The sequence below is a fragment of the Zophobas morio genome, unplaced genomic scaffold (assembly GCF_036711695.1).
Source record: "Zophobas morio isolate AGI-343-1 ecotype UQ-CSIRO unplaced genomic scaffold, CSIRO_AGI_Zmor_V1 ptg000006l, whole genome shotgun sequence".
Taxonomy (NCBI): domain Eukaryota; kingdom Metazoa; phylum Arthropoda; class Insecta; order Coleoptera; family Tenebrionidae; genus Zophobas; species Zophobas morio.
Genome location: NW_026972111.1, coordinates 6055574 through 6082822, shown reverse-complemented (window position 1 = coordinate 6082822; position 27249 = coordinate 6055574). Strand labels below are relative to the sequence as shown.

General features: G+C 36.0%; 2 protein-coding genes across 2 annotated transcripts; one reads left to right on the top strand and one right to left on the bottom strand.

Annotated features, from left to right (window-relative positions):
- Window positions 1–1626: 1626 nt before the first annotated feature.
- On the top strand, window positions 1627–4577 carry LOC135123428 (lysosomal alpha-glucosidase-like). The gene is made up of 5 exons (XM_064048066.1): window positions 1627–2715; window positions 2766–2982; window positions 3028–3303; window positions 3351–4151; window positions 4205–4577. The coding sequence occupies exons 1-5, from the start codon at window positions 1718–1720 to the stop codon at window positions 4478–4480; spliced, it is 2568 nt and encodes an 855-aa protein (XP_063904136.1). The 5' UTR covers window positions 1627–1717; the 3' UTR covers window positions 4481–4577.
- Window positions 4562–26910, bottom strand: LOC135123427 (uncharacterized). Its single transcript, XM_064048065.1, has 7 exons — window positions 26823–26910; window positions 18011–18063; window positions 6373–14438; window positions 6217–6323; window positions 4903–5019; window positions 4760–4859; window positions 4562–4708 (listed from the first exon to the last, which is right to left on the bottom strand). The coding sequence occupies exons 2-3, from the start codon at window positions 18023–18025 to the stop codon at window positions 7521–7523; spliced, it is 6933 nt and encodes a 2310-aa protein (XP_063904135.1). The 5' UTR covers window positions 18026–18063; window positions 26823–26910; the 3' UTR covers window positions 4562–4708; window positions 4760–4859; window positions 4903–5019; window positions 6217–6323; window positions 6373–7520.
- Between the last annotated feature and the right edge of the window lie 339 nt (window positions 26911–27249).

The window sequence follows — 27249 nt, the reverse complement described above, 5'->3', positions numbered from 1 at the left end:
TAAATTGCTGTTCAGGAAATTTAGTATTATATTCAGTAAATTTGGTGTGGTTAACTAATTCTAAAAAAGCAAGCGATGAAATATCTCTAAATCGAATTTCTGTTTGATTGATAAGTAAATCCAAAATTTCAAAAAAGAGACGTTTTTTAGTTAATGAAATGTTATTGTCATTCGTTAAATCAGTTTTACGCCGTTTCACAGATGGAGGAGCTATATCAGCAATCTTTTTAACATCAGAATATATCTATGAAAAATAATTATCTTCATTTCGAATTCTTTTTAAACTGGATAGAAGTGAAAGAATTCTTTCGTTACAGTAAGTTATGTCGGATAATTTATTTTGAACTATAGAAAAACCAAACCTGTATCGGTATAAGAAAAAATTAAATTGAAAGTATGAAGCAAAAACACAAATTCAAAGTCAGTTAATATTTTTATTAAACGCTTTTTACCACATCCGTTATCGCTATCTGACTTCCTTTGGTGAAAGTATGATATAATACCACTGGAATAAACATCCAACGGTGGTTAATAACTTAATAAGTAAATGTGAAAAATGCAATTAAGTTATCCACTCTGAACGTGCAAATATAGAGGACAACATGTATGATAAACTAATTATATTTTACAATATTGCTGGGGATGATCAAAATGCCAATTTTGATAATCCACCTAAAAGGAATCATAGTGGCAAATTTTCAATTTACTATCAAAATGTCAGTGGACTGCGAACAAAATAAAAATTCTTTCTTGTAACTTAGCTGTTGACTGACGTTTTTTAGTGAAGAATTAGTAGTGAGTGGTTATAATATTTGTCGTCAAGATTACTCTTCTTCCACTAGTTGGACAGCAACATCAGAAGGGAGAATACTCAAGTATTCTTAATTTCCTCAACATGCAAACTTTACATATACGTAGACTAACTAGTGACTTAACATCTCTTCATGGCGTCATCAATAGTTCCATTGATAATAGCGCCATTCTGGAGAAACTATCCTCAGAAATTAGAAACACCAGAAGCAAGCAAATTTTTAGAATGAGTTCGTTCGCCACAAATTTAGCTCGTAATCACCCCTTGAGCAGGATGATGTTGGTTGTAAATGTCGTCTGCTAGTTATCCATTGACGCAAATATTTTGTTGAAAGATCCAGGATTATATTTAAAACGATATCAAAATTTTTGCTTGGAATTTCTTCGAGTGCATCCCACACATAAATAACGGTATTTCTCTTCAAATACATTTCCGTTTAAATAATTTTAGAGCACTTTTCAAATTTTTCGTTTCGCGTGAAACTGATTGATATTTTTATCGCACGCTTTTTACCACATCCGTTATCGCTATCTCACGCTATTTTGGGTAAAGTGTAAAGTAAGTATTTTTAAAGATTATGAATACATTCATAAACAACAACTGTAAAGTCACAATATTTTACATATTTCAGAGGGGATTTTTTTGGCAAAACTGGGATGACGTCATCAATTTATGGGGGGGGGGGCTATAAAGTAAAATACAAAGATCCGATTGTCGCGGTGATAAAATACGTAAGCAGTTGACACATATCCTTTTTCATCGTATCTATGCAGATGCATAATCAAAGTATTTTATCTTATCTAGGCGATAAGCGATTGACTGTTGATTACTTACAGTTAATTTTTCAAAGAATCTGACGCAGTTAGTAAAAATTTGGCGATGTGATTTTAGTTTAAAAGTGTTACAATGTCTGCACAGAGAGAATTCATCCAAGAACAAAATGATCTTCGTGATGACTACAAAATAAGGAAGCGAACATCACCGATAGTAAACGTTTGGAGAAGCAGATCGACAAGGGGTATTCTTTTCCTGTTTTGCTTTTCGATAGTTGTGCCAGTGTTGGTGTATTATTTTTTAATCGACAACGTTACTACGAGCGACGAACTATACGATACATGTGCGGTAGACGAAACTTATAGAGTACCGTGTGGAAAGCCGGAAAACACAACGATCGACAAGTGCAACAAAATCCACTGCTGTTTTGACAATACGACTAAACGGTGCTTTCACTACTTGCCATCCAAATATTACTACTTCAGTGATAGTGAAAATCAGGACTATGGAAGTTCGTTAGTTCAGTCACCATTTTTTGAAGCCCAGTTGAAAACTGTATATTTGTCAATTAACCCTACTTCAGACAAGAGTGTTCAAATTATGTTACATGATAATAGTACTACTGGAACGATCACCTGTACTAACACCACCGAATACAACTGTACTATAAATAGTAATCCACTCTTTGTTGAATTTTATCGGCCTAATTCAAGAGAACTTCTTTTAACCACTGCAAAAGGTCCTATGATCATTTCAGATCATTATTGGGAGTGGTCATTTCAACTAACAGATGAGTATCTGTTTGGTTTAGGTCAAACGTTGATCGATTTGAGCGGAAAATCCACTCTAACTAAAGTTATTTATGGAAATGATAAGGATCACAACACATTACCAAACTTTTTGGCTTACAAAAACGGGAAGTACCATGGTTTGATTGTACGACACAGTGGCCCTTTAGAAATTACCGTATTTGCATCAAAACTGGTAAGCTTGAAAAGCTTGTCGGGGAAAAAAATTACTTTGGAACTTAGTGTTGGTCCGACTATCCAAGAAGTGATCAATCAGTTCAACGATAATAAAGCAGCGAATTTGATTGTCACGCCAGACATATTCGGAGTTCATGTTTGCAGGTAGTAAGGGAAGACGATTGTGTTGATTTTTTACTAAAACTGACTTTTAGAGAGGGAAGCTCACTGATATTAAAGGACATATTAGAAGATTTTAAAAAGGAACAAAATTTAGACTTTCGGTATACATCCGACTGCCTTCACGAAAATTTATTTTTGGCTGCAATTAATGAGAAAAGTGATAGTAGTGTTACCAGTGAAATGAGAGATTTAATTGGAGATAAAATCATAAAGTCTAGTCATCGATTTTCTCTTTCTATCCTTCCTCAGGTAAATCGCATCAATTTTGTTATGTTTATAATAACGATATTTTAGGTTCCCTACGATAGTGACTTATATACGAATACTGCAGACTTGAATATCTATTTCAAATTGAACCAAACTGACTACAAGGGTCAGTACTTTAAAAACGATGTGGTGTACCCTTACTTCAACCACGCGTCAGTTGATACATTCATCCAAAAATTGTTAGAAGCAGCAAAACAAAGGTTTGATCCGCACTTACCTACAGATTTTGTTCTGAGCAGAAACTGGCCTTCCGACCAATCATTTGTAATGAAGGAAATCGACAAATTTAAGTACTTGTCAAAGGTAAAACTCCTTACTATTGTCTCCATTCTGTTAACGATATTTTTCAGGAATTAACAGAAGCTATGTCTTCCACATTACCATGGAACGCTTCAAGTGATGACGAGCTTCAGTTCTTAGAGCACAACAATTATGGTTATTTTCATGTCGAGAAAATAGGACCAGCATTAGGCGACGGTGCTTTTATCATGACAGCCTCTCACACCTTCGATAACTTTCAACCCATCATCAATCAGAACGTCGATATTTCATGGACTAATTTTCACAACACTATCGTTACAATTCTTTCCAATAGCCTCTTCGGTCACCCTTTAACGAGCATTCCAGTCTGTGGCTCAACTAGTACTTTTACTAGTTCGCACGAGTCTTTATGTATCAGGTGGTACCTAATGGCGTCCACAGCACCCATTTTTAGAATATCGTCCGATGAACCAAGACGTGATCCAACTTCTTTGGCTAGTTTAACTTCAAAATATGCAGCCAGTCAAGCAAAATCGGCGATTGATTTTAGATACAGCTTGATGTATTATTTCAATACTGTTCTGGGTAACAATGAACCTTTGATGAGACCAATGTTTTACGATTTTCCCGATGATAACAATACTTTTGCGTTAGTTGATCAGTATATGGTGGGGAGTGATCTTTTAGTTGTTCATCCTACACTCCCGGATCAGACGCAAGTCACCATCTATTTGCCTCCTGGTGATAAATGGTTCGAGTTCTGGGGCGGTGACAGCTATGATTACAATTTAGGTAAAGATGGATGGATTAGTTTGACTGTTTCGGAGACTGATTGGATAGGATTTGTGCGTGAGGGTAGCATAATTCCGATAATTCTAAACACAGATGAAGTGAGTACACTGACTAAAAAATGTGCTTCTCTTTATTTACGCATTTATTCCAGAATGTCAAACAAGTGAGACTGAAGATAGCCTTATGTGATAATGAAAATTGTGAAGCCAAAGGAATGTTGATAACTGGAGACGAACAGTCGTTTAATTTTACGTCTACTCAAAGTGAACTAGCTGTGACAAATCAAAACGGTAATGACAGTTTTGTTCTACATGAAATAGAAATATTTAGACCTCACAGCACATGTTTAATAAAATTAAATGCTGATTTGAAATTGGTAGAGGATCCGACAGTTAATTACCATAATCAATCTAATAGTAGCTGCTAGTATATACTGTTTGCTACCTTTTACTTACTTGGCAGTGATATTAAACTAACTTTTAAAAAATTATTATATTTATTGAAATACAAAGTAATAAATACAACCTTTTAGACTTTTATTATTTTAATGATCTTGATCCCCAAATATGATTGTCTTCATTGCCTGAGTTAATCGGGCCTAGAAGGAAGTTGTTGCAGAAAATTCCATCACTTCACTCGTCAGTGGATAAGCATCCTAGAAAGTAAACTTTACAATACTTAGTTTAAATAAAAAACATAGTTTTACCTGATTAGGGTGTAGATTATCTATTCGTATTAATAAAAATTAGACGGATTTTAAAAAATTGTGTAAGTCAAACTGATTGAACTTCCGCTGCTTTCTAAAACTGCATTTTAATTAGGATATTTTCAAAAATGTTTAAGACTTACTTTACTAGTGAGTTCCCTTAAGTTTCTATTAGAATTTAACCAACCCTGCCAAGTCCACGTTGTAAACGGTTAAACCACTCATACACATCTTTGTAATAAATATGATGTACAGTTTCCCTAAAAAGAAACAGTTTTAAAGACCTATGTATTTGCAACACTTGTGGATTCGGTACTAGATAAATTTAAGGGTGTGTGGTTCAAGTTTACCCTTGTTATAACCATACTTAATTATTTCTACCAAAATAAGTTGTGCAACTCATTAGACGACAAAACAAAAGAGTCTCTGGTTTTTACTTCCTGAGTCTGTCTGTCCGTCCGTCTGCCGTCCCAGATTTTTATTAGAGAGACAATTTCCGAAAGTACTGGGCTGATTGTTGTCAAATTTTGTATTTATACTAGGTATATCATGTAGATGGTAAAACGCTAACCAAAATTTGTCTAATCATCCCCACCACTAATGGGATGTTTGAAATTGTATCAAATAACATAGTCTTACACATGTAGTGTATGACTCCGAATTGAGATTTTACTCAAAACGTCCAGATTTTTGGAAAAAAATCCAAATTAGGAAACAACATTTTGACATTTAATTTGGAATTTGCAAAACCGAATGCTTTGAAATCTTGGAGATGTTTTAAAGTTATCACAGGCATGATAAATTTTTGATCAAAATATATTTGCTCATCCCCCCCTAAAAAATAGATCACGGCACCCAAAAATTTTTCCGAAAAAATGCTATCTTGAATGTGTATTGTGCAAAGTATGATGAGTCTGTAATTGTGATTTATCACTGCATAAATATTTTTTAGATTTGCTTATACGGGGATTAAATTGCAAAACTGAATACTTTGAAGTCTTGACGTTTTGAAGTTATTGTAAGCATGGTAACTTTTTAATGAAAGTGGATCTGTTTATCAACCCCAAAAAATTGATTACGGCATCTCAAAATTTTGCCGAATAAATTCTTTCGCGAATGTGCAAAATATGACTTTTAATCACTGCATTCATATTTTTTATGTTTGCTTAAATAGGTGACTCAAAAAAATTAATGAATCAGTCAATTTATTATTGATCAAATTAAGAACGAGCTACCCCATTTTCTGGAAAATGTGAGAATACGCTCGTCTTTATAAAAATAACATTCAGAATATTTTGTTCAATGGAGGCTTATGAATAATTTTAGTCATCTGTTTTGGGGCGATAAACTCATTCAAATCAAACAAATGTCTACGTGACATTCTTCCGATGTAATGTATTCCCGTTCATAATGTGCTGTAACTAAAACTAGTGAAAATATTGGGGATTTTTCCTTACCTTCTTTATTTCGCTTCATTGTTGTTACATTTCGTAAAACCAAGTGGACTGTAGTAGCGCGGTCTTGGTCACCCAGTGATTTACGATGTGTTTTAAAAAAATCGATTCTGCAATATAACTTTTAAATTTTGTTTTTAGGACAGAAAATTTATTTACCTAAAATATTTTTTGTTCTTGATAGTTGCGTTGTTGTCATTTTCTTGTCAGTTACAACCCGATTCATCAAATCTCTAGACAATAGTAAACTGTACCATGGCTTACGTTCTGATTGATTATTTATTTAATAACAGAGAAAACACAATTCTGTTTTTTGTTCTAATAACAATTAAAATTCATTTAAATCCAAAGATAAGTTCTCTTACTTTACTAACAGAACACAACAATTTGACTAGATCAAAAGACAAATACAAATGTTAATTATAATTTGACATTAAATGTAAAGGGTATCAAAGTTATCACATTTTTTTTGGTATATGTATTATTTAATAGTCTGGAAGCAACATTTGTTAGATAAGAGTTAAAATAATCACAGGAAATGTAACAGTCTTGGTTGTTATCACAGTTCTTTTCATTATTTATTTTATTGCATCAAGACCAGAAGACTAGTGAAAACAAAAACAAACCAGATATGATTATTGAATATAACATAACCAAACAAAAGCTGATTTTGGCAAATGACATATGTTCCAAGAAAATAATGGCGGGTGGGCGGGGCTAACTTTTTGTAAGATATGACTGATTTTGACACATTCTACATTTTCGCCTATTTTTCAATTATTTTCGAAAATTAGCTAGACATTTTCTTGTAGATTTTGATATTCAGAAATAATTTTCGGTCTCATTTCTTCGAAATGAGAAAGACTGTTTTTGGCAAATGAAACGCCTCTAAGAAATTAGAGGGCGGGTGGGCGGGGTTAGTACTTGCTAAGATAAAACTGATTTTCGCAAATGACATACCCTCTAGGAAAATGAAGGGTAGAGGGTATATCATTTGGCAAAATCAGTCTTATCTTGGCAAGTATTGGCCCCGCCCACTCACCCTTTATTTTTTTCGAAGGTATACCATTTGCCAATACCAGTTTTATCTCAGCAAGTACTTGGACCAGCTATATCCCAACTACCCTATGTATCCAAATGGACAAGAAGAAGAATCTTTTTGAGGTATCTGAAATTGTAGTGAAATTTAGACACACCAATAAAACAAAACTAAAACAGTGTACGAAAAGAATAAGTTAAGCATCTCTCACAAGCGAAATTTTATAACTTTATTTCTAAATATAAATACTTTGATTAAATTTATTTTGCTAATGATTGATTTCGGCACCGACCGCCTCCAAATATTCGACGACATTTTCGTGTCCATTGAAAGAAGCTATATAAAGCGGTGTCCTACCCAAATTATCAACACGATTGATTTCGGCACCAACTGTCACCAAGCATTCGACAACTTTTTGATGGCCACTGAAGGAAGCTGCGTGAAGTGGTGTCCAACCATCACTAGTGGCAGAATTGATTTCGGCGCCGACTGTCACCAAGTATTCGACAACTTTTCCATGGCCGTTTTGGGAAGCCACATAAAGTGGTGTCTTACCGTCATTAGTAGAAGAATTGATGTCGGCACCAACTGTTACCAAATATTCGACAACTTTCTCGTGGGCGTTGATCGAAGCTGCGTACAGTGGTGTCCGACCCTCAGTCGTAGTGGAATTGATTTCGGCGCCGGCTGTCACCAAGCATTCGACAACTTTTTGGTGGCCGTTGATGGACGCGGCGTACAATGGTGTTATGCCGTCAATGGTAGCAGAATTGACTTCGCCGCCGACTGTCACTAAATATTCGACAACTTTGTTGTGGCCGTTGAGAGAAGCTATGAAAAGTGGCGTCGCACCATTTGCTTTAGGGCGGTTGATTTCGGCGCCGGCTGTCACCAAGCATTCGACAACTTTTTGGTGGCCGTTGATGGAAGCTGCGTACAGTGGTGTCATACCGTCATTAGCAGCAGAATTAACTTCGGCGCCGACTGTCACTAAGTATTCGACAACTTTGTTGTGGCCGTTGTGAGAAGCTATGAAAAGTGGTGTCGCACCATTTGCTTTAGCGCGGTTGATTTCGGCGCCGACTGTCGCCAAGTATTCTACAACTTTTTGGTGGCCCTTCATTGAAGCCGCGTAAAGTGGTGTGGTACCGTCGTTAGTAGCAGAATCGATTTCGGCGCCGACTGTCGTCAAGTATTTGACTACTTTTTCCTGACCGCTGATGGCAGCTACGTAAAGTGGTGTAATACCGTTATTAGTAGCAGAATTGATTTTGGCCCCGGCTGTCACCAAAGTTTCGGCAACCATTTCGTGGCCGTTGATGGAAGCTACGTGAAGTGGTGTCAAACCAGAATTGTCAGCACGATCGACTTCGGCGCCGACTGTTGTTAAGTATTCCACAATTTTTTGGTGACCACTGAATGACGCTACGTAAAGTGGTGTCCTACCGTACTTATTAGCAGAATTGATTTCGGCACCAACTGTCGCCAAGTATTCGACAACCTTCTCGTGGCCGTTGATGCAACCTGCGTAAAGTGGCGTCCAACCTTCATTAGTAACAGAATTGATTTCGGCGCCGACTGTCGCCAAGTATTTGACGACATTCTCGTGGCCGTTCATGGATGCTGCGTAAAGTGGTGTCATACCGTCATTAGCAGCAAAATTGATTTCGGCGCCGACTGTCGCCAAGTGTTCGACAACCTTCTCGTTGCCGTTGATGGAAGCTGCGTAAAGTGGTGTCATACCGTCATTAGCAGCAGAATTGATTTCGGCGCCGACTGTCGCCAAGTGTTCGACAACCTTCTCGTGGCCGTTGATGGAAGCTGCATAAAGTGGCGTCCAACCTTCATTAGTAACAGTATTGATTTCGGCGCCAACTGTCGCCAAGTATTTGACAACTTTTTGATGGCCGTTCATGGATGCTGCGTAAAGTGGTGTCATACCGTCATTGGTAGCAGAATTGATTTCGGCGCCGACTGTCGCCAAGTATTCGACAACATTCTCGTGGCCGTTTCGCGAAGCAATGTAAAGTGGTGTCAGACCGTTCTTTTCAGCACGATTGATTTCGGCGCCGACTGTTGTCAAGAATTCGACAACTTTTTTGTGGCCGTGGAGGCAAGCTGCGTGAAGTGGTGTCCATCCTTTATTATCAACACGATTGATTTCGGCACCGACCGTCGCCAAGTATTCAACAACTTTATCGTGGCCGTTGTAGGAAGCCAAGTGAAGTGGTGTCCTATCACCACTATCAGCACGATTAATTTCGGCGCCGACTGTCTTCAAGTATTGGACAACTTGTTTGTGGCCGTTGATGGAAGCGGCGATTATTGGTGTAGTATATTCATTTGCAGCTAAATTGATTTCGGCGCCCACTTTAACCAAACTTTCGACAACTTTTTCGTTGCCTTTGAAAGAAGCCATGACAAGTGGTGTCGTACCGTCACTATGAACATGATTTACTTTGGCGCCGTGTGTCGCTAAGTATTCGACAATTTTTTCGTGGCCGTTGACGGCAGCTGCGTACAGTGGTGTCCCACCGTCATTAGCTACAAAATTGACTTCTGCGCCGACTGTCGCTAAGTATTCGACTACTTCTTCGTGGCCGTTTCGCGAAGCTACGTATAGCGGTGTGGCACCATCCTTGTTAGCGTGATTGATTTCGGCGCCGACTGTCGCCAAGTATTCGACAACTTTTTTGTTGCCGTTCATGGATGCTACGTAAAGTGGTGTCCTAGCTTCCTTATCGGCACGATTGATTTCGGCACCGACCGTCGCTAAGTATTCAACAACTGTGTCGTGGCCGTTGATGGAAGCTAGATAAAGTGGTGTCCTACCGTCATTATCAGCACTATTGATTTCGGCGCCGACTGTCGTCAAGTATTCGACAACTTGTTCGTGGCCACTGAGGGACGCTGCGATAAGTGGTGTGGCACCGTCATTAGTGGCACGATTAATTTCGGCGCCCGCTTCCGCCAAGCATGCGACAACTTTTTCGTGGCCTTTGGAAGCAGCCACGATAAGTGGTGTCGTACCATCATTGCCAGCACGGTTGACTTCGGCGCTGAACGTCGCTAAATAAGCAACAACTTTTTCGTGGCCTTTATATGAGGCTGCGTAAAGTGGCGTCCAACCTTCATTGGTAGCAGCATTAATTTCGGCGCCGACTGTCGCCAAATATTCGACAACTTGTTCATAACCACTGGTGGAAGCTGCGAAAAATGGTGTCCTTCCGTTGTTAGTAGCAGAATTGATTTCGGCGCCGACTGTCGTTAAATATTCAACAACTTTTCCATGCCCGTTAAAGGAAGCTGCGAAAAGGGGTGAGACACCGTCATTATTAGCACGATTGACTTCAGCGCCTGTTTTCGTCAAGTATTCGACAACTTTGTCGTGGCCTTTGACACAAGCCAGTATAAGTGGAGTCGCACCGTAATCATCAGAACGATTGATTTCGGCACCGACTGTCACCAAGTATTCGACAACATTTTCGTGGCCATTGAAAGAAGCTGCGTAAAGTGGTGTCCCACCCTGATTGTCAGCACGATTGATTTCGGCGCCAACTGTACACAAGTACTCCACAACTTCTTGGTGACCACGTAGGGAAGCTATATAAAGTGGTGTTCCACCGTTTTCATTAACACGGTTGACGTCGACACCGGATTTTACAAAATATTCAACAATTTTTAAATTACCATTTTCGCAGGCCAACAGCAGTGGTGTTGTGGCATAGTCTGTAGTAACAAAATTCAGTTCGCACCAAAGACTATTTAGTTCTTCCACTGTGAATAGTTTGCACACGTCGTCGTAACCAAGCAAAGAAGAATAATACAGAATGTTTATTATTTCCTCGTGAACGCATGATTCTTCCAATTCATTTTTGTTTGTTTGAAGTAGTTTAATTTCCGCCCCTAAGCTCTCAGTTTTTCTAGCGTAAGACAACGGCGTCGCATCTAACAATATGTCACGTTCGCTAACATCATTCTTCCTTTGCAAATATGTTATCGTTTCAAAATATACTTTATTTTCCCCCTTTTTATCGAAATTGATATCTACGTGGACAATATATTCCCCATTGACACCCGTCACTTTTACAACTGGATGCCTTTTCCCCCATGAAGAAAGCAAATGTAAAGCACTTCGGCCACCGTCATCTTTGCGAGTTAAAATTTCGTGGTCGTACGTTTGGAGTAATATATAATCTTTGTACAACACGGCAATGTGAACTCTTGAATTTTTTGCCAAAAGCATATCAAAAAAGAAACGGACATTATTATACTTCGCGTCGAACAGTATATCCGCAATTAGGTCTTTCACGTTTTTAATTTTTTTTGAAAAATATATAGCGACTAAAAATTCTGCGAAAGAACTGTGAAGAAAATGCGGAACATTATTTTGGAATTCATTTACAAGACCCAGACCTGCATAGCTTTCTAAAATTTGTTCTATGCATTTTTCGTAGTCAATCTTTAATCGGTGCAAAATTTCTTCGGGAAATATTACTTTAAAAGCCACATTTTCGTACAAATCTAAAGCCCTTCGTTTCTCTCCACGAACTATATTTTCTATTTGGGGATTGTCAAAATCAAATCCGATTTTGTCTTTGTAAAAGTTATTACATTTTTCATCAATAAAGTGATCGTATAAATCAGTCAAAAGGAATGTGTTTTCCATCAGTTTCAAATATTTGTCGCTATTTTCACGGAACAGTTCAGTGAGCATGAATATTTGAAGCGGGATACCAAGTATGTCTACATGTTCGACAAGGGCAAACGACGATTTGATTTTTTCGAGCGTAATGTTCATTCTGTCTTCAGAAATAAAAGATTCCAGTCGTTTTCTAATGTATTGTTCTTGTTCTTGTTCGCTAAACTGATTTATACCAAGCGACGGCAAACTGAATTTTTTTTCTAGAGATGTTTTCAAATGTCGTCTGCTAGTAACCCACTGTCGGGAATATTTTCTTGAGAGATCAAGGATTATATTTAACACGATATCAAAATTTTTGCTTAAAATTTCGTCGAGCGCATCCCACAAATAAATAACGTCGTTTTTCTTAACACACATTTCGAAAAAATCTCGATCCAATTTACTGAGCGACCGAGATTTTTCCTCCGCGATAAATTTTTCAAATAAATCTGCATAATTTGCGGTTTTAGGGAAATTCGCTTTGTGAAAGAATGAATTAACGTTTTTAGGATCAATTATAATCGTCCAGTATTTCGGTGGACATTTATTTTTGAAGCTTTTCATTAGCTCGGATTTACCCATTCCCGGATCGGCAGTTATTAGATTGATGCTATTATCTAACCGAGAAGACCACAGCGTGTTTTCTTCCATAGAATACTTGTTAGACAACTTATAAGCCTCTATGTCGCCAAAATCACCTCTGCTTTGAATCCATTCTAAATTCCCGTCACTTAAAAGTTGAAAATAGTGAAACTGTTTTGTATCTTTGTTTTCGTTGTAAATTTGTTGAAGTTCAGAATCGTTATAATGTCGGTTACCTACGTAGATAGTTCGAGTAAAGTTTGACTTATCAAGATTAAATTTATTGTCAAACAAATCCACATTAGCCAAATTCGATTTATTAAAGTCAAAGTTATCTGTGCATAGATGTGAACTAGAGCTAAACATAGAGAGTTCATTATTTGTTAGATTTTCAACAGATTCATTTTTTTTCTCTAAAAACTTATCAATATCAATTAATATACATTTGCCTAGTATGTCTTTTACTTTATCAAAGTTATTATCACAATTTAAAACAATAATTGTGTTTTCTTGGACTGTTTCTAAATATGTGATCTGTACAATATTTCGCGAAAGATAGCGTTGAATATAAGGTTCCGGCAGTGTTTCTTGTTCTCCGCCTATACGACATGGACCGTTTAGCATTGCCACCAAATCGTCTGTTGTAACGTTTTTTAAAAATTCTTCATCACTTCCAAAAAGTGTCACAAGATCAAGTTCCTCCTTTCCTTGAATTGATACAGTAAAATTTTGCATTATTTTTTCGCGCACATCTTGTTCCTTATTTAAATTTGATAGATGTTGGAACACTGAATACGTTTTCATCCAGTCCTCATGTTTACCTGAGCCAACCAAGATGAACTTCGTGTCGGGACAGAGCTGAATGGCCTTTTCTACGTTTTCACACTGACTTAATACTAATGGACATCTATCCATCAACCATAGCAGCTGCGCAAATGTCTTTGGATCTATGTTACCGATATTACTATCAGTGATGTGCCTGATATTAGGCAGATACCTCTTCCTCACCATATTTAGTTCTTTAAGGTCAATGTTTTTTTCTTTTCCAACATCACCCCACAGTTGTTTAACCGTTTCGTAAGATTTTTTTTCAACAAGTGTAATAGTGAACGAGGAAATCGCCTCCCGAAATATCTTCATGTTGTCATTAACTGCACCAAATGATAAAGACTCAATTTGGGAAAACAGAAGCTGCAGCGTAAGTACACGCTGCGTCCACCTTTTATTAAGCTTTTCTTTATTTCCATCTTGGATATTCCACTCAGATATTGTTCTGAGGAATTTGTCGAAAATTTCCTCATTCGAAGAATATGTTTTGATGAATTTTTCAGCTGCCGTTTTTTTCATATTTTCAACATTTTCTTGATCGGCGTAAAGATAGAATTTAGCAAAGAACTTTTGATATTCTCGAATTTTGAGAAGCATTTCTACATTCCAATTTTCTTCTACTATTTCAAATTGATACGTACAATTTAATTTCTCTGTAAGTTCTGAGGACGGTTTTGCTTTAACGGTTTTAACAAAAAACCCTTCTTCTTCCAATTCAAATTTTGCATTGTCCTTACACTTAAACGATCGGTTGGTAAACAATATAAATTGATCCGCGTCTTCGTTAATTTCTCCAAAACTTTTATAATATTTATTTATGCTAAATTCTCCTTTTTTTGAACCTAGATTGTTTGTGGACAGTGTTCTCGTCGCGGTGTGCTTCAATTGGACAGCTTTTACGTGCACTTCGTTTCCCTCATCCGATTCTAGTTTCAAAACTAAGTCATCAAACGCACCAAAATCTGCATCATTTGATGAAATATGGAAGTTCGTTACTTTCTGGTCTTTTAGTAAATTTAGTATAACACTGGCGACGGCCACATCCTCGTATTCTTTGCCTTTATCAGTAGTGCCGGACCTCTTTTTAAATCTCTGGAACGAAATCAATTAACTGCTTTGAAAAAGAATCATGGGATAAGAAGTAATTAATAGTAATAATAACGTTCTGTTAGATAGATAAAAGGAGAGGCAACAAAAGAAAATTGAAATTTCGAATGGAATGAAGAAGAGGGCAGACTCAAGAAGAGAGAAAATTTTTAGTAAAGAGACAAAAGAAAATGAAGAAAATGGAAGGAAACAAGGCAAAGGAAAAGGAAAAGGAATTCTGGGACTACGTGGGAAAATTTGATGTGGTGTGGCTAGTAGAGATTTGGGCACAAACAGAAAACTGGGAGAAATTTAAAGAAAGACTACCACAAGAATATGTGTGGGAGTGTCAAGGGGCGACAAAGGAAAAGAAAAAGGAGAGAGCAAGCCGAGGAATAGTAATGGAAATTCGAAAAGAAATGCAAGAATTGGAAAAGGGAAGTAATAATAAAAACGGACTGATGAAGAAAGTAATACAGCTGGATAACAATCGATGGAAAATAATAACCGTGTATAGCAACAAAATGGAGGAAACTAAGATAAACATAAAGAAGGAAAGAAAAGAAAAAGGAGATGAAAAAATACTTATAGGAGGGGATTTTAACGCAAGATTGGGCGATAAGGGGACAAGAATAATAGATAAAGAAAAGGGAGAGCAAAGAGGATCAAAAGATAAAGCAAATAACAAAGAAGGGAAAATATTGTGGTAGATAACAGAAGAAATGGGATGGGAAATTTTGAATGGAAACAAGGAAGGAGATGAAGAAGGAGAATTGACGTACGTAGGGGCTAGGGGAGAATCAATTATAGACTATGGGATTGTCAACAAATAGGCGTGGGAAGAAAAAAAGTTTCAAAGTGGGGGAACGGGTAGAATCAGACCACATGCCACTAGAAATAAAAATCAAAGGAAAAGAACAAGAGTACAAAAAACAAGAGAGAAGAAACGAAAGAAAAGAAATAGAAAAAAGAATATGGGATGAAGAGGGAATAAAGAAACAGAAGTAGACGAGAAAAAAGAAGTTCGAAGTAAAAGAAGATATAGAAGCTATGATAGCAGAACTGATCAACTTAATTGTAGAAGCTTGGGAAAAAAGAAAGATATACATATCGCAAGGGAGGAATAATGGATGGAACGGAGAATGTAGTGAGTTGAAGAAAAAAGCAAGGGAAAAATTAAGAAAATTGAAGAATAACAGGGGAAGGAAAGAAGAGTACTTAAAAGCAAAAGAGAATTATAGGAGAAAATGTGAAGAAAGAAAAAGAGAAAAACGAGAAGAAGAAGAAGAAGAGAAGACAATAAAGTCCCTGAAAACAGAAGAAGAAGTATGGAGATATATAAACAAGGAACGGAGAAGGAAGACTGAAGTCATTAGGAAAATCAAAATACATGAATGGAAAAGACACTTTATGGAATTATTGGGAGGTTGTGAAGAAAAATGCTGAAAAATAAATAAAGGAAGAAATGTGGAGAGGTTCGGGAATAACAGAAGATGAAATAGGAAGACAGATTGAAAGGTGAAAAGAAGAAAGGCACCAGGGGGGGATGGAATCCAGAACGAAGCGTGGATGTTCGAGACAGAAGGGGTGAAAAAAGGATATGGGAAGTGGTAGATGGAGTTTGGAAGGGAAAAGGGTTTTCTGGCAGTGGAGAGAAGGTATAATAATCCCATTATTTAAAAAGGGCCAAAAAAGTGATGTGAACAACTACCGAGGGATCACCTTGCTCAATACGACGTACAAAATATACGCAATGATACTAGATGAAATGTTAGGAAAGGAGATGGAAGCAAGGGGTATGTTACCAGACGGTCAGGCTGGGTTTAGGAAAGGTAGATGTACTATGAACAGTGTGTACATCCTGCGGCATTTAGTGGGAAGAGAAATAAGGAAAGAGGATGGACGAATGTACGCATTGTTCATAGATTTCAAAGCAGCGTTTGATAGCGTGAATAGAGAGAAAATGTGGGAGTATTTGAGGAGAAAGGGAGTAGATGCGTACCTGGTAACGAAAATGGAAGAAATATATGAAGAAACAGTAAATAAGGTGAGAGTGAATGGAATAGAGAGCGAGAGTTTTTATACAAATAGAGGAGTGAGACAGGGATGCCCACTCAGGCCCGCATTGTTTGCAGCTTATCTAGGAAATATAGATGAAATGTTCAGAAAAGGAAAGACAGGAGAGGTGGTAGTGGCCAAAGAGAAAATGTGGTCGTTGGCAGATGATTTGGTGATTGTGGCAAAGAAAAGAGAATAAATGAAAACAATGATTAAAACTTTCGAGAAGTACGTGCAAAAAAAGGAATTGGTAGTGAATGTGGAAAAAACAAAAATGATGGTGTTTAGGAAGAAAGTAAGAAAGGAGAAGGAAGAGTGGGCATGGAGAGAGAAGAACATTGACCAGGTGAAAGAATTCCAGTACTTAGGATATACATTAAAATGCAATAACTCAGATATTCAAGAAATGGTCCGAAAAGCGAATAAAGTGATAGCAATAGTATGGGGAATAGGAGAGAGAAAATTTGGACATGATTATAAGAGAAGCATGGTGTTTGATAGTTTGATCAAAAGTGTATTTATGTATGGAGCTGAGATTTGGGGCTGGAGGGAATATGAAGAAATAGAGAGAGTGCAAAAACAATACTTGAAATGGACACTGGGACTGGAAAAGTATACGCCGGGGTATATAGTGAGAGAAGAAACAAAAAGGGAGAAAATGAGAGTGGAAGCGGGTAAAAGGGCGGTTGGATTTGAAGAGAAGTTTAGTAAGAGAGGTGATTGTAAAATATTGCAAGAATGTTGGAAAGAAATAAGAAAGGAAGAGGGAAAACATGTTTGGAACGAAAGAGACAAGTATTATGAAGGAAAGGGATATGCATGTGAAGAAATCGAGAGAATGAGAGAAATGGGAAGGAGTATGAAAGAAGAACTGAGTGTAAGAAATAAGGATATAGATAAGCAAGAACGCAGATCGACAATATCGGAGTCTAGATATAATGCAGAGTATAGAAAAATTGTAAAGAATGAAGTACCAAAGTACACACAGAGAGAGAGTATAAAGGAGAAAAGAATGATGGCGAGATTTAGGTGTGGAAATGAAGAGAAAGAGAATAATTTTTGGATGGATGAAACTGACAGAAGGTGTAGGATATTGTTGCAGAGAGGGTGAAACAATAGACCATATGGTGGAAGAATGTGAAGGATTGAGAGAATCGGAGGAAAGTAGGGAAGAAGTGCTACACGAGGATGGAAGAGGACGGGACTGGATGAAAGGAGTACGGAAGATAAGGGAACTATGGCAAGGAGGGGGCAAGCAGAAAGAATAGAACATTTATTATATAAAAGGTGAATATTTATTTTATTTTATTTATTTTTATTGATTTATCTGTATTATGTAGATTAAGTGAATTTGTACCCCTACTGGGAATATTATTAAGCCTATTAATAACGTTCTGTTTGTCTATCTAAAAAATTTTTCGATAGTTATTTCAACAAAAATTGATTTTGCGAATTTATATTCGTAATAACCTCTATAGTGATGCTTAGATTAATATTATGTTATGTGGAGAGGCACTCACCTCTATTTTCTCCATTTTTAAAGGTGGGGTCAGGGGTGAACAGAGAAGTTTAACTAAAAAAAAACAATAATAATAACAAAAATGTAAGAAGAAGTGTAAAATTGTTTTGTTATTAATTTAGTGCTTGTATTCTTTAACCTTGGAAAAAATGTAGCTGTGAGATGGCAATCGTTGCAAGTACTGTAATTTAGCGAGACAAAATTTAGAATCATGTCATATAGTATATAGTACACAGGTAGCTACATTGAATTTGTTAAACAAAATATTGCAAATTTAAAAGGATTCAAGAAGGTGTTCTGGATTAGTACTTTATAATTAATAATGTAACGCTCGTCTTGTTTCATCATTGTTAGATATTTCATTAAAAAAATTTTAATTCTCAGTGTCTATTGGATACGATTGTTCTTCTAGGCGAATTTAATTAAATTTTAAAAAGCGTCACTATGACCGAATATTCAAATCGCCGGATGTTTAAAAATATTTCGCCTGTTCATAACCACACCTTATATTTCTTGAAGAAAAAAGTGGAAGTGGAAGGTGAAGTTTCTTGTCGTTTGCCGCTGCCAGTTTGGACAATATTTGGTGAGATCTTTCTGAATTTACTTGTTTTTGGTTGCGGCAGTCTGTTAATGATCTTAGTACGGTTAGGGACACGGAATTTCAAACGACAACCAACTTTCTGACATTTAAAAACATTGTAGTCTTATACCTTATTGTCATTATGATTGACAGGTCGTTTGAAATTCCGTGTCCCAAACTGTACATAGCTTCCTTTAAATTGCTGAACTATATATAGTTCTCCTTAGTAATAATAATAATAAGTAATAATAAGTAAATTTATTTCCAGCAGACAATTATGTCTCTAGTGGATACAACGACATTACAACACAGCAACTACAATTTTCAATATCTTATTCCTAATCCCAACGTTACAAAAATTATTAAAGAAAATGTCAATATTTTGATCTCTGCTAATAATATAATTATACAAACGAATACAAGCTATTAGAGGACTATTGAAGTGGTGAAGTGTGTTTGGAATGTTATATGAAAAACTTATCTGGATGCGGCTGCCTAATCTGGGTACATTAAATTTAATTTCATTGAGAAGAGTTTGACTATAAATTTGTCCCGTTACAATTTTTTGTAAAAATATCAAACATGACATATTCCTCCTACTAAGTAGAGAATTTTCACTAACAATGTCAAGTAAACTACTTTGATCACAGTGTCTGACAGGATATCTACCAAACATCTTAAAATATACATACTTCGCAAACTTTCTCAGTACATTCTCTAATAGATCTATATATGTTACATGGTAAAGTTTCCATACTGTACAGCAATATTCTAATTTTGCTCTAACCAATGTATAAAATAATAATTTAATGCATCGAGTATTAGAGAAGTCTTTCGTATTTCTATAAATAAAACCTAATAGTTTCATAGCATGTTTTGCGATATGTATAACATGTGAATGAAAAGAGAGCGTACTATCTATAATGACACCTAAGTCTAGTACTTCTTTACAGTTTTCTAGAACGTATCCTCTAATGTTATAATAAAAATTAACTGGATTATGTATTCTGGCCAACGTAATTTTTTTGCACTTAGTTTTATTAACAGTTAGCAAGTTATCATCACACCAGTTAAGTAAACGATCTAAACTATTTTGTAATTCAATGCAATCTTCAACATTCGTTATAACCTTTGCCATTTTTAAATCATCTGCGTAAATAAGTGTCTTACAGTTTAAATATTTCACAACATCATTATAAAATATATTAAACAAGAGTGGTCCTAGGTTTGACCCTTGTCCCACACCACTGTTAACACAATACCTATTCGATTTAAATCCACCATAACTCACAAATTGATGTCTGCCTGTTAACAAAGATCTAATAACAAATTTTAAACTATCACATAAACCAAAACTTTTCAGTTTTTTTAATAAAATACAATGATGCACCTTGTCAAATGCCGCACTCAAGTCAGTGTATATGGCATCCACTTGCAAACGATTGTCTAACGCTTCTGATACAAATTGAGTATATTCAAACAAATTAGTCACTGTTGATCGCCCCTTGATGAAGCCATGCTGTTCAGGCGCAATGTTAGGTGCAACATGTGAATAAAGAATATCAGACAGTATACATTCAAATAATTTTGCGATATTTGAAATAAGAACAATAGGTCTGTAATTTTTTACATTTTCTTTATCACCTGACTTGAATATAGGAACTACACGAGAGATTTTCCATGCACTCGGACATGCACATGATTGTAGAATTAAATTAAATATGTGACATAATAGCGGCAACAGGTAATTTATGCAGTCGACAATTAGTGGAGCAATATTGTTAATTCGGATGTTCCTTTTATCACAATAAGTTTTCTTATATCCAAGCACTGATAAGTTCTTATAAGCAGAGTCAAGGCGAGTGACTGCGGCTCGCCGAGCATTTTTGGGTTTAATACCGCTATACATTAAATTTGGTCATTATGGCTAGTTTGAGTTTCCCTCTAAAGAGCAAGCGGTAGTTCTTAACGCTACTGATTGCTTAACATTAGTCGATTACGTTGCTGCTATAGGTAATATAGTGACAGCGAAAAATGTCTTGTTTGCTTCTAAGATGTCAAAAAATCGTGTGTGACCAATTCGTCAGCGGCACGTCCTATTATCCTCTCTAATCTTTGCCCATCCATTCCTCACACTGTTTTTGAAAATCAAATTAAAACATTTGGATTTACTCCCGCCTCAAAAATGTCTCTCATTCCGCGATTCTGCCCAACTTCTTGTAAACTTACTTAATGAGGCAGCTTATAACCAAACCTACAAGATGCAGAAGTGGTCAAAGTCCATCCACGCTAGACCTCATTTTATTTTCTGATAACACGTCACTAGCCAGTTTAGATTATCTCCCTCCTATTGGCATCTCAGACCACGTGACATTAAAGGTGGATTTGCAAATATGCTTTATACCCTCTAAAAAGAGGATTGACACATTTAAGAGGTCAATTACAGATTATAAAGCTATATGCAGGTGTTTAACTAAGGTCGACTGGAATAACTTGTTGAGGTAGAACAACACACAACCACCTCTTTCATCAAACGTTCTTCCAAAAAGCCTTCCATTCTAAAATTGATTAAAAGAAAAAGAGGACACTTCCTGAGTAATAGGGTTTTTCAGCAATGGAATTCCTTGCCCGAAGAAATAGTCAGTTCACAATCAACAATGGCTTTCAAAATTAAATATGACGCTTACAGCTCGCAATAGAAATATTGGATACTTCTCACTTACTCATTGCCCGATCGCCTAACATAATAAAAAAATAAAAAATAAAAAAAAGTCTGTGAAGTAAATATAATAATTTGTTGAGCTGCATGAAAACGGTCGTTCCCGGGCCTGTCTAATTTGCAGGCCACAGTTTATCTTGCAGACTGGGGGTTAAAAATGCTCCAATGAAGTCAAAACTCGATATTCCTTAATTTTTCAATACGAAGATTGTTGATACAAAATTTCAACCCGTTCGGAGAAATCGTTAAAAACTACCCCCAAAACAAGCTTGCAGACTGGGGCTTAAAAATACTCCAATCAAGTCAAAATTTGAAATTCGCTAGTTTCTCAATACGAGGATTATCGATACAAAATTTCAGCCTATTCGAAGAAACCCTCAAAAATCACCCCCAAAACAACCTTGCAGACTGGGGGTTAAAAATGCTTCAGTCAAGTCAAAACTCGATATTTCCTAATTTCTCAATACGAAGATTGTTGATACAAAATTTCAATCCGTTCGGAGAAATCGTTAAAAACTACCCCCAAAACAAGCTTGCAGATTGGGGCTTAAAAATACTCTAACCAAGTAAAAATTTGACATTCGCTAGTCTCTCAATACGGGGATTATCGATACAAAATTTCAGCCTATTTGAAAAAAAACCCAAAAACTACCCCCAAAACAACCTTGTAGACTGGACCTTAAAAATATTATTACCAAATCGAAACTTTGTGTTTCGTTTTTATCTATACGAGAAGTGATAATGCAAAAAAAAAACAGCCTTTTTTAAGCTGCTCTTAACAAGTACCCCAAAGCAGTCTTTCATATGGAGCTTAAAAATACTCCAATTGAGTCGAAAGTTACCACTTGCTGAGTTCTTTACGCAAAAAATTATCATGTTAAATTTTAGTCACCTTGAAGCAACTTATAAAAATGATTGATAGTTCACATTCATTTAAAGTACAAGTAGGGGAAAAGTGCCTAAAATGATCCCCTCAGGTCAAATGATCCCCATCAATTGTAAGAAAATTTGTGGCTCCATCTACCAAACATAACAGTCATTTGATTAAGCGCTCTGTAATTAGTACCTTCTGAAAGTTTTATGGCGTTCTGTGTATTCTGCACAGTTTTGTGCCAAAATATGTAAAATAAGCATCTCTGATCTAAGGTAAGATATATTTTAAAAGTCCATTACTTCCATTTGAAAGGTCTTATAGCGGTGGTAGTTGTTTTGACAGAATTAGATACATTTCAGTCGTAGGTTAGTTATGATCTTTTTACCGCATGTAAAAATTGAAGGTTAGTGTACAATTTTTGAATGCGGATATGCTACCTAAGGCGAAATGATCCCTTTTTCTTGAGGCAAAATGATCCCGGATCATTGGGCGGGGCTAGTACCTGCTAAGATAAGACTGATTTTTGCAAATCATATACCCTCTAAGAAAAGAGAGGGTTGGTGGGCGGGGCTAGTACCTGCTAAGATAAGACTGATTTTTGCAGATAACATATCCTCTAACCCCGCCCACCTACTCTTTATTTTCTTTGAGGAATACCATTTGCCAATATCAGTTTTATCTTAGCAAGTACTAACCCCACCCGCCCGCCCGTTATTTTCTTAGAATGTATGTTATTTGCCAATATCAGCCTTATCTTGCCAAGCACTAGCTCGGCCCATCCGCCCTTTATCTTGTTAGAGGGCTAGTACCTAATAAGATAAGACTGATTTTCGCAAATGACATATCCTCCAAGAAAAGAGAGGGTGGGTGGGCGGGGCTACTACCTGCTAAGATAAGACTGATTTTTGCAGATGACATATCCTCTAACCCCGCCCACCCACCCTTTAGTTTCTTCGAGGGAATACCATTTGCCAATACCAGTTTTATCTTAACAGTTACTAGCCCCACCCACCTACTACCTGCTAAAACAAAACTGATTTTCGCAAATGAAATACCCTCTAAGAGAGGAGAGGGAGGGTGGGTGGAGCTAGTACCTCTTAAGACGGGGAAATTTAAATAATTTAAAAGAATTTTAGGGATTTTCGTGTTCTATTTTTGGGAAATTCTCAGTCTTAAGAGGTACTAATCCCAGTCACCCGCCATCACTTTTCTTAAAGGGTATCTCATTTGCCAAAATCAGTTTTATCTTAGCAGTTACTAGTACCACCCACCCACCCTCTCTTTGCTTAGAGGGTATATCATTTGGCAAATTCAGTCTTATCCTAGCAGTTACTTGCCCCACCCACCCACCCTCTCTTTTCTTAGAGGGTATATCATTTGCCAAATTCAGTTTTATCTTAGCAGGTAGTAGGCCCGCCCACCCGCCCTCTCTTTTCTTGAAGGGTATCCCATTTGGCAAAATTAGCCTTATCTTAGCACGTACTGATGACTAAAGTATTGTCTCAAACTCTTCCAGAAATTATACACCCCGTATTTTCGGTGCTTTTCAAACTTTTTTTGTTTATTTTTTTGTTAATTTTTGAAATAAAATATTTATCAGTTATGTCATGATTTGATTTTTCTTGTTGATGCTGTCCCCTTATGGTCAAAATTCAAAGGGATCATTATGCCCATGCCGAGGGATCATTTTACCTATGGGGATGCCTAAAATGATCCTTTTGTAAGGTCCTGGAAAAACGTTAATAACTTTTTTTATAATTATCGAATCACCAATTGGCTTATACTGTTACCTAGATAAATCAATGTTCTTACAAATAATGCTACAGTTTTACATGAATAATAATAATTTGTATTTTTTAAAGAATTTCTCCCTTAGGGGGATCATTTTAGGCACCTTTCCCCTAATAGAAAAATTTTAGACACATATAAAGAGACAGTATATATTCCTAAAGTAGGTGCGCACCATAGAGGAAGAATGATTTGAATTGAAGAGGGAAGATAATTTGAAAAAATGCCTGGTACCCCGCTTTCTACTAGGGTCATAAATGGTTCTTCCAGGTCCTCCGAGAAACTGGTTGTTCCAGTGGCGTGCGCGAAAGCGTTTGTAGGATACTAGACACAAAACAAAAATAATTTCATAAGAAAGCATATAAAAGCAGCAGCAGCAAATTTACTTGAGTTTTTAATTGGTTAAGATTCGTTGCTACGGTCGTCGTGTTATCTCCACCTTCGCGAAAACCGAGCTAATTCCTATAACTGCGGCATCACCTAATGATCTTAATATGCATTATTAATTACGAAAAATATTGTTTTGTTACCTTTTATAACTTTATTTTAATGCATATACAGTGACCGGCAAAAAACCGGCCACCCTGAAAAATTTCACAAAATCAAACTTTAAAAATTATTAATTTAACTAGTGATCGTTATTTCATTAAAAAACTATTCACTATTGACACATGATATATAAATTAGCAAAAAAAGAAAATAAATAAACACAGAATTAAATTTAATTTAACAAAATAACAGAAACAGGGCGACAATTTGAGAGACAGCAAAAGAGCTAAATGTTCAAAACATACAGCTTCGCAGTTAGAGAGAATTCTCAGATATTGCCGGCTATTGAGAATTCATCATTTTTTGGACAATCGTGTGGTTGTACTGGGTGATGAAAAATATTTTACGTTTGCCTATTCAGAGATGGAAGGATGGATTTTATACAAACAATATAGAACAAATTACAAATAAAATTAAGTCGAAGGCAAAGTTTGAAGATAAAATTTTGGTATGATGGGCTATATCTTCGGCTGGCGGTTCAGCACCATTCATTGGCCGTATTAGAAGTGACGCGGTCAACACATAACAATATATGGGAACACCATAATAACAACGATGTAATATTTTGGTCAGATTTAGCAAGATGCCATTATACAACAATGTCCAGGGATTGGTTAGAAAGAAATAATATAAATTTTGTACCTAAGATAATCCCTCCATAGTGCCCCCAGTGCGAACAATCGAAAACGAAATTTGGGCAATACTAAGTAGAAAGGTTTACAACAACGGCTGATAAGCCAATTTATTAGAAGAACAAATTACCAGAAAATTAGAGAAATGGACCATCCAAGGGCTGTAAGACCTACATATGAAGACAATTTTGCATCGTATTGAATATAACGGATCTTTATCTGTTTTCCCATTACTAATAATTAATTAAGAAATTAGCACTTTACTAGGTTCTGTTTGAAATTCAAATAAAATTAAGTTTGAGTTTTTTTTTTACGTTAGGTTTCTCAGAAATTAAAAATGTCTCTAATTTTCTTTAAAATATCTTTAAGATTTTGTTTCCTATGAATTTTAAATTTTCTCTTCTGGACACCACTTTGTATTTTTTGACTGATAATGAAAGTTTAATTATACCTAAAACAACTCAAAACCTGCATATAGTATGTACTGAATGAACCAAGCTGACAGCAAAAATGACGTGTAAAAACATACCCTAAAATGAGAGACTGAACGAAAAAATGCCGAACTTACGCATTCTTACATAGTACCAACTGATTATTATCTAACAATGATAAACATGAACTCAAATTATCGCGATTTACGTATCTATAACAAATATTCCTATATTCGTAATTTATATATTTTTTAAATTTAAATATTAATAAATTAATTAATAATTAACAATAAAATAATACAAAAATAAATTAAAAAAAAACTAAATTAAATTAAAATAATAAAATAATTTTTTGAAGTGATTCGTTAGGGACCCTGAGCTTTTAGGGCGATCGCCGGGTAGCCGGACGAGCCAGTCCGACGATGTTTTAATCCCTAGCCTGTTTTTTTTTAAGATTTCTCCGAATGTATCAAAATTTTATTTCAACAATCCTCGTTTTGATAAATAAGCAAATGTACCTACAGTTTTGACTTGACTGGAGTATTTTTAACCCCTATTCTCCGAATAGGCGGAAATTTTGCATCAATAATCCCTGTATTGAAAAACTAGCGAATGTCAAATTTTGACTTGATTCGAGTATTTTTAGGCTCCAGTCTGCAAGTTTGTTCTGGGGGTAGTTTTTAACGGTTTTTCCGAACGGATTGAAATTTTGAATCAACAATCTTGGTATTGAGAAATGAACAAATATTGAGTTTTAACTTGATTGAAGCATTTTTAACCCCCAGTCTGCAAGATAAACTGTGGTCTGCAAATTAGAAACGCCTGTCGTTCCCACTTCAACTATCGACATCCCTCGACCAATAGTATTATTAGGGTTTTAAATGAACACACACTTTTATCGCATACATACCGTGTAAGCAAAACGCAACTGTGCAACACCGTCGTCAAAGATAAAAATAAACACAAAATAAGATAGTGTTATAATTATAAGGTATAATGTGTTGCATAACTGTTATAGAGTTAAAATAGATGTCTTTGTAAATGAAGGAGTTGGCGTCAAGCTGAAGCATCCTATTAATAGCATGATTATGATTATTGACCAGTCCCACAACAAATATCAAGTTCAGTAATTAACAACAATAAATACATAACACGAAATTAATTAACTCTTATTGAAGTACCATATTATTCTACCCCTTTTATCACAGCATAATTATATATTATAAAACGTATTACTCACAAATAGTCCAAAAATTTGCAGTTGATATTTTAACAACCAGAACAGTACGAAAACACACTTGACGCGTCTTCTGCTCTTCTAGAAACGAATGAATATAATATCACAGTAAAGACCAGCTGTACCACATATCAGTATCAAAACGTTGGGAATATTTGCGGTATGACAGTAACCTTGGGACGCCGTTTCCGCCAAATATGCAATTCAAATATTTCTGCATCATTTATATCATTATAAATATATCTACAATATTGATAAAAAACTATCGACAACAGATTTTTTCGTTCTTATGCAAATTATGGTTAGCTGTAAAAGCTAAGAAAACATTTTTAACTGATTTTTTTTAATCTAATCTCCAATAAAGTACTTAAAACTACGAAACTGTAGTTTCTATTTAACGTTACCAAATGTTGTGAAATCTTACAAACAC

Bases quoted from the DNA above. Each gene is read 5' to 3' on its own strand.
- LOC135123428 (XM_064048066.1), top strand. From the start codon at position 1,718: ATGTCTGCACAGAGAGAATTCATCCAAGAACAAAATGATCTTCGTGAT. The intron at 2,716-2,765 runs GTAGTAAGGGAA...ACTGACTTTTAG, and splicing joins TTCGGAGTTCATGTTTGCAG to AGAGGGAAGCTCACTGATAT. The intron at 2,983-3,027 runs GTAAATCGCATC...ACGATATTTTAG, and splicing joins CTCTTTCTATCCTTCCTCAG to GTTCCCTACGATAGTGACTT.